Source organism: Chrysochloris asiatica, unplaced genomic scaffold (assembly GCF_000296735.1).
Source record: "Chrysochloris asiatica unplaced genomic scaffold, ChrAsi1.0 scaffold00003, whole genome shotgun sequence".
In the NCBI taxonomy this organism is placed as follows: domain Eukaryota; kingdom Metazoa; phylum Chordata; class Mammalia; order Afrosoricida; family Chrysochloridae; genus Chrysochloris; species Chrysochloris asiatica.
This window is the reverse complement of record NW_006408521.1, coordinates 41,430,710-41,438,833: the sequence shown is the minus strand read 5'-3', so window position 1 is coordinate 41,438,833 and position 8,124 is coordinate 41,430,710. Positions and strand designations below refer to the sequence as shown.

General features: G+C 41.6%; 1 protein-coding gene across 1 annotated transcript in view; it reads right to left on the bottom strand.

Moving 5' to 3' along the window:
• Window positions 1-352: 352 nt before the first annotated feature.
• ACSL5 (acyl-CoA synthetase long-chain family member 5) overlaps window positions 353-8,124 on the bottom strand; it is a 62,286-nt gene continuing 54,514 nt past the window's right edge. The window contains 7 exon segments of the mRNA XM_006831342.1: window positions 353-493; window positions 862-933; window positions 1,384-1,485; window positions 2,938-3,081; window positions 5,746-5,862; window positions 6,160-6,248; window positions 6,524-6,596. Of these exon segments, the coding sequence (XP_006831405.1) occupies window positions 353-493; window positions 862-933; window positions 1,384-1,485; window positions 2,938-3,081; window positions 5,746-5,862; window positions 6,160-6,248; window positions 6,524-6,596 (738 nt within the window).

The window sequence follows — 8,124 nt, the reverse complement described above, 5'->3', positions numbered from 1 at the left end:
GCCTTATCGTTCTCCTTCGAAGCAGCTGGTGGATTTGAACTGCCAACTTTGTGGTTAGCAGTCCAGTGCTTAACCCACAGTGCCACCAGGGCTCCTATGTTGATTAGCATAACCCTACAACTTTAATAGCAAAATGTAAGATGGGATGGACAGGATTTGTTTATTTAGTTCAGGCGAAGTTTCCACATTATAAAGTTTCTCACTTCACATTAAAAACAAAGCCTAATACAGTTTAATAGTGTAATAGATCATCAACAGATAGGAGAAAGGACACCAAAAGAAAGGCACTTTTTCAATCCATATCCCCACAAGACAGCAAGTAAGCAGGCAAGCTGGCCCCAAGTACCTTTATCTAGTCCTGAATAGTCTCATACAAGTTATCAATTTGGAACTGGAAGTATTTGGAAAGTTCTCCCCGCTTGGCTTTCAATGTTGGTGTCAAGAGACCATTCTCAATAGAAAACGGCTCTGCATGAAGAAAGATTCTTTTGACCTGGAAGAGAAGATGAACATAAACACACACACATTTAGAAGTGATTTGTACTTTTCTGCACAGAGCTACATACAGACCTTCAATCAAAGGATGTTTAACCGTGAGAAAGTGGGGCTGAAGATGTGGGAGGGCTAGGGTAACATGTCCATCCTCACCCACCAATTAGGGGGAAATGAAAATGGAGGATGTACAGTGAAGAGTCCAAAAGACTGTAACTGCACAAGGTCACTGCCACTGTCTCACTGGTTAATGGTACAAAATCTAATAACAGTTCCTTGGAAAGTATTGATTTAACCCCATTGTAAATAGGGACTTTAATTAAAACTTCTTGTATGACTTAAAGAGTCTAGGACAACATCATTACATACTTGCTCAAAGGATTTCAGGCCACCTTCTTTGCCAACTTTCTGCATGTCTTCTAAGATGGCGTCCCGCAATACCTGAGAATGCAAAACGTTAGAAGAACCTGAGGGGGAGCCTAGCTAGGCACCAACCATCCACAATGCCTAGGAAAGTTCATCCCCCTAAACACTGGGTCTGAAAGTATGTACAAACGCATTAGAAGTCTAATAGTGATCCAAACATAGAGAAGACGACCCAATCTAAATGTTAACAAGGGGACTCTGGATGACATTTTTCATTTCTTCATTTCTCATTCTTTTATTCTTTACAATGAATGGATAACTATGAAGAGACTAGTTGTTTTCTAAAATCTTATATCCTATCCTCTACTTAAATGGAACCAAGGGGTTCCATTTGGGTTGCAGTCACCTGCCCCAAACACAGAAAGAATCGCTCCTGTAGAGAGGGTGAGGGGGGACGATCCATGAGTGCTCAATTGGGCAGGAGCGAGGGCGTGTGGAGGGAGTGCATTCCCACACAAGACTTACTTGGTTTGTGCACAATTCTTCCAGGGAGCCCTTAAGGCCAAGCTTGGCTGCAAATGCAGGAAGTACATCTGGGTCAGGAACCACGATTCCTACTAAGGATGACTATGGGGAAGAAACAGAAGGTATGTGGGTGCATGAGAGATGCAGCGAGCAGGAGGTGGCCCCAAGAGGGGAAGAAAGCAGACTGAGGCCTCATATTCAGCACTAGTATCCCACTGTCTTCTCACTCTGTAGTTAAAACCCCAGGAGAACTCAAATTCCATTTCCCCACTGACCATCTCATTACAAGAGGCGGTGCTCAAAATTAAGCTTAAATCATCTCTGGCTTGCTAATTGTCCCCTCCTCCTGCCCACATCAAAAAAAAAAAACAAAAAAAACCTTTAAGATCTGTATACATATATAGACATCCCTGTTGTGGCACTGTAGGATAAGTGCTCAGCCTCAAGGTCACTTTGAACTCAAAGGTTGGTAGTTCAAACTCACCACAACATGCTCCTAGGAAACCCTATACAGGGTTGCACGAGTCAGAATCTACTCAACAGCACTTAATAAATACATGAGTTGGAACCAATTCAACGTCACTTAACAACAACAACATACATAATATAATATCCTGTATACAATGTAATATATTCAGTAATATTGAAATTGTTGAGTGCCATCGAGTCAGTTTTGACGTGTAGCGACCCTATGTAGAGTTTCTGAGGAGTGGCTAATGGGTTTGAACCACCAATCTTGTAGTTAGCACTCCCATGCTTATCTCACAGCACCACGCCAGGACTCTATATAGATTATAATTATATAATATTAACAGCATGTTTGCATTGGTCATGACAGGAGGGTCCATGAAAATGAGGGACCCCTCAATGAGATGCATTGACACAATGGTCATAGAAATGCATCAGCCATGAAGATGGCCCAGGGCTGGGCAAGGTTTAGTTCTGTTGTATACAAGGTTGGCATGAGTGGAGCAACAAAGAACATCAATATAATGGAAAACGATTTGTTGTGCCAGGAGAACATCTATTGAGTGGAAACTAAATGCAATGGGGCGGGGGCGTTTCTTTAGCATTGCGGGTTAATGCGCTGGACTACAAGGTCAGTTTGAACTGCAAGGTTGGCAGTTCAAGCTCACCAGCTGCTTCTTGGAAACCCTATACAGAGTGGCTGTGAGTCTGAACCGACTCGACAGCACTTAACAACAATACTAACCCTTGAAAATGGAGTGCCGTAGGACTGTAAGGTCAGCAGTTCAAACTCACCAGCCACTTTTCAGAAACCCTATACAGGATGGTCACCATAAGTGGGACCCAACTTAACGGTACTTAACAACAACTCTCTAGAATAGCTATTCAGTAAGTCTACTGATTTCTTTGTAGAGTCTATTACAGTTTTAGAGGGAGATTTTTGTTTTTCATTTATATTGCCTTATTTAAGCTTTGGAATTCAGCTTCATTTGTTTAGTTTTGATAAGCTTGGTTCCTCTCATCCTAAACCACCCACCTTATACCAACTTCCTGTGACTGAAAATGGCTGTCAAAAGGCTACATTACCCGTAAGCTCTCCCCGTGTACAAAAATCTGTGACACTGCTCTACTTCTGATGTAGATATTTTCTATCTTCTCCGGAGCAATGTATTCTCCTTGAGCCAGCTTAAAGATGTTCTTTTTTCGGTCAATGATCTTCAGAGTACCATTCTGCGTGATACAAACACACACATCCATGCTGTTAAGACCTGGGGGGTGTCAGTTGGGAGAGAGTGGGGACTTGACTTCCTGAGACCGCCTCTATCATGACTTTGGTGACCTGCTGGGGTTCTACAAATAGTTGCTTCATCCAGCCAAGAAATTCTGCAGAAATGTTCATTCTCAATAACTTAATTTTTTCAAATACTCCCTTTGCAGAAGTCTCAGGAATCAAAAGACTTTTGAGTTAGTTAGGTCTCCCCTCCTTGACTTTTCTTGTTGTCTTCCTCTGTTCAGATCTCAGAACAGGCAAAAACAGCTTTACTGTGCTAATCAGGCAAGCCAACAAGTGTGCTTGTTAGGACAGAAAGCAGTCTTTGGAGGGCTCCCTGGCCAGATACCAGAGGTCATTTGCAGCTTCATTTCTCTGAGTTAATTGGCCTGAGAAGCTAAAGTTCTTAGGGATTTGAGTTGTAGAATTGGGACTAGTGGCAAACACAATCCACATGGTCACATGCTAAATAGCTCAACAGGCTGCACCATCCTGAAACCGTCAACAAATTAGTCTTCAATTCAGATGTTATCTAAAGGTGATTAATAACTTGGTGTGAGGACTACCTCCTAGGCCTGTCAGAGCAGGGAACTCTTATTATAAACAACTTTACTTGTTGAAAGTGAAGAAGTCTTGGAGCATTTATTATGAAGATCAAAGAATATAGCCTTCAGTATGGATTACAAGTCAATGTACAGGAGAAAAAAAAGATCCTCACAACTGGACTAATAAGCAACATCATGATAAATGGAGAAAAGATTGAGGTTGTCAGGATTTTTTTTAAAACTTGGATTCCTAGTCAACATTCATGGAAACAGTAGTCAAGAAGTCAAACAACTGTTTTGCATTGGACATATCTGCTACAAAAGTCTCTTTAAAATGTTAAGGGAACAAAGTTGTTATTTTGAGGGCTAAGGGACTCCTGTCCTAGAACATAGTATAATCAATCACCTCATATGCATGTGAACACTAGAGGAGAAGTGATGCATTTGAATTATAGAGTTGGTGAAGAAGAATGTGGAAGAATGAGCTGCCAGAAGAACAAACAAATCTGTCTTGGAAGACGTATAATCAGAATGCCCATCAGAAACCAGAATGACAAGACTTCCTCTCACGTATCTTGGACACATTAACCCTGGAAAAGGACATCATGCTTGGTAAAATAGAGGGACAATGAGAAGAGGAAGACCCTCAACATCATGGATTGACACAGTGGCGTGGCAACAATGGGTTCCAAGATCACAATGACTGTGAGGCTGGCATGGGACCAGACAATGTGTTGTTTTGTTGTGTATATATAAGGTTGCCATGGAAATTCCTTGAATGCCATTTAAATTTTGAGAATATTGAACAGGAAAGAAGTTAAAAGATGTAGTTTACATTCATATTCCCCCAGCTCATGGAAGACCAAGATATCATTCCAGAAGAGGGACCTGTGGAAAATCCCCTTTAGTGGCCCTAAGACTCTATCACTACCATGAAATAATGTTCTGTCTTCTTAGAAAAACAGGTGAGACTACTGCTCATTGTTTATCAACAAGCTATGCTGAAAATGTCTCTGACACAGAGAGTCTATGAAGATCCCTGAGAGGCAAATACCTCAGTTAGAAATTCTGCCACCTTGTTTTGGTGTCTCTGCAAATTAACTATGAAGAAATCTATTCCTCTGAGTCCAATAAAAGGCAAAAACTGTAGGCTCATGGAGTTATCATATCACAATATCTGCCTCAAGATAAAGAAAAACAAGAACAGGAACAGAATTCCACACCTCTCATTCAGAGTAGAGGGTTTCCAAGGCTGTAAATCTTTATGGAAACCAATTGCCACATCTTTCTCCTACAGGGCAGCCAGTGGGTTGAAATCATTGACCTTTGGTTAGCAGCTGAGAGCTTTAACCACTGCGCCACCTGCACTCCTTTTATTAGAAAAGTCACCTACTTTTACTTGGCTATGAGCAAATCTATTGCATGTCAAGGGAGCCACGCCAACTCAGAGCTCCAGGCAGCATCAGATTACCCAGTAATCAGTGGGCACTCCATCCCTGACTCCAGGACTTTCTGACCTAACAAGAATCCTATTTTAGTCGGGATCTGGAAATCCTGCCAATAACATTGATACTTCTGGAAGTGGCTCTGTGGGATAAGGCAGTTTGAACTGCAGGGTTGGTGGTTCAAACTCACCAGCGGCTCCTCAGAAACTCTATACAAGGTTACTATGAGTCAGAACTGACTCGACAGCACTTAGTAACAACAACAAAAACAAGGTAAAAAATAAAAAACTTCAACTGGTCTATGTCTTGTGACCAATATAACCAAAGGACTCTCTGGCCAAGAGACAGAAAATCACTCTAATTTGGGCAGATCTTAATTGCACATTTGGTTATTCTCTCAGAAACACATTGTTGATCCGTTGAGGAGCTGGGACTAGAACATGCATGTTCAACTCCCAACCTTGGTACTTCTAGAGTGTGTTCCATCTATAATATGAGGAAACCACAAACCCGGGAGGATGTAGGCCTAATCCCCACCAGCTTCTTCAGCTGATTGACCGGTTCATTTTTCAGTCCTTCTTGCTATAATTCTTACTGGTTGAATGACTTTGAGTCGCAGAGTTTAAATACCCACTGGAAGCCAGCGGCCGATGTCTCCTGTGTGAAGCCAGCCATCATTGTCCAGGGCTTCCTTCGTCTTCTCAGGGTCCTTCAAATAGCCTTTGAACACGTTGGAGCCTCGGATACAGATCTGCACAGCAGACATCACAAAGTGGTGTTAATAACAACAAAGACCACTATCCCCAGAACAAGTGTTTACAAAGCATGGTCTCCCACCTTCACTCATGTATTGGTCTTTATCACACAGCATGAGGGACACCAGATTTGAGTCTCCAATTTAGGGGATAATGAGGCGCAGAGATGTTAAATTCCTTGCTCAAATCTCCAGGGAGTCAAACCCAAGCCTGCTTTCAACTGTTTGATCTTTCTGTTGTCAACATTCCCATCATACTTGTCTGGACACAACTACAGAACACGACCTACCCACCTCTCCTTCATTGTTCACTGAAAAGTAGTTCATGTCAACAACGTCTTCTAACTTCACGTGATTGCAAGGCAGGGGAGCTCCAACATGTCCTGGAACACACCACACTGAATCAATGGGTGACCATAAAACAGGGATATTCCCAAGCATATTTATAAGCGATTAATGGATTCACTCCAAAAGTATAAGATTGAGAAATCATCTGGCACCAATGCTGGGGCAGTCAAAATATGCAGGTCTAGGCCAAAAACTCAAGCTTGACATTTGCCATACAAATTCAGAGCACCAAAGTTACCTAGATTCATACTTTCTTATTCAGTTAGAACCTTCTCCCAATCACTGCACTTGCAGTAGATGAAAGGCCTACCTGATGTATAGTCCCCAGGTGACGTGAATGTACAACCAGCTGTGCACTCAGTTTGACCATAAGCTTCAAACACCTGGGGAAACCAAAGAAGAGCTTTGAGATGGTCTCAGGTTAAAGCATTGGCTGGTCATGTCCTATGGCCAAGACACAAGAAAAGTAAGTTTCTGAGGGCTGGAGGACACTTAGTGTCCTAACACCTTGAATTCAATACTTAGTGAAGCAGCTAAGTCTTTACAACTGAGCATTCACTCAAAATCCAAAAATGTTCATAAACAGACCAAAGTATAGAAAATTTTCTGAAAATGTGAATTATTCATTAAGTAATATAAAACCCAGGAGCTCTGGTAGTGTAGTGGTTACAAATCGGGCTGCAAACCACAAGGTCAGCAGTTCGAAACTACCAGCTGTTCCACGGGAGAAAGATGAGGCTTCCTGCTCCCGTAAAAATGTACAGCCTTGGAAACCCTGTACAGAGTCGCTGTGAGTTGGAACTGACTCCACGGCACATAACAACAACAATATAAAACCCATTGACAATTCAACTTTAATCTAGGCAGTGAAGGGATTTAAGAAAGGGAATAGATGTTGCTGTGTTGTTAAAGGGAAAAAGCTGAGCGGCATAATCTTAAAACCTTCACACGGTGAATATTTCTCAGCTTTGTGAACCACCTGGCCTCTGTATTAACTACTAAACTCACGACATAGAATATTATTAACGTACAGAAAACTCTTAGAAAGTAATACAGAAGAAAAGAAAACGATCCTTTTGCTCATTTTCCATAAGTAAAATATAAACAGTAACTCATGGAAGAATTACAAGTGCCAATTGTTGTGTTGTTGTTCAGTGGGTTCTGACTCAGCGAGCCTAGAAAATATGTTCCGTGTTAGTAAAGAAAAGTGCAATAAGATTCTTTATATATCTGATTGTCCAACCTGACAAAGGCCATCATAAAGGCCTTATGCATTATTTTCAGGAATGTGTTAAAAACGACAAGATTTTTCTGGAGGTAACTTTGATCATGTACATCAACATGTCAACCAAACAAACAAACACACCATCTACTGTGACCCAATAGTCCCTGCTTGTAGGGATTTAGCCGGCGGCAGTAACTGAATACATTCTGAAAGATGTACCGGTAACATATGACTTCATTGATTTTAACATTGTTAGGTTGTCTGGTATAACATCACACTGCTGTTGTTTTGTTATGGGAAGTCGCCACTGACTCGGTTCTGACTGTTATTACCAACCCTGTGTGTGCAGAGTAGAACTGCTCCGTAGGTTTTTTTTGGAATCTTCTGGTTAGTAATTAAATGCTTACTCATATGTGCTACTCAGGGACAGGACTTTAGGAGACTGGTGTTTGTGCCGCCAAGTTGACTCCGACTCATGGTGACTTTGAAGAGGGTTTTCATGGAGCGGCTGGTAGGTTTGAACTGCCAACCTTGTGGTGATCCTACAGCACCACACCAGTAGATGTTTTAAATTAATAAAGCATGTTCTAAATCAGTAAACCATGTTCTAAACTAATAAACCATTAGAAAACCATTCAAATGATTTAAATTGTCGTTTGACAAGGAGCAACGCCGACAGGACACTA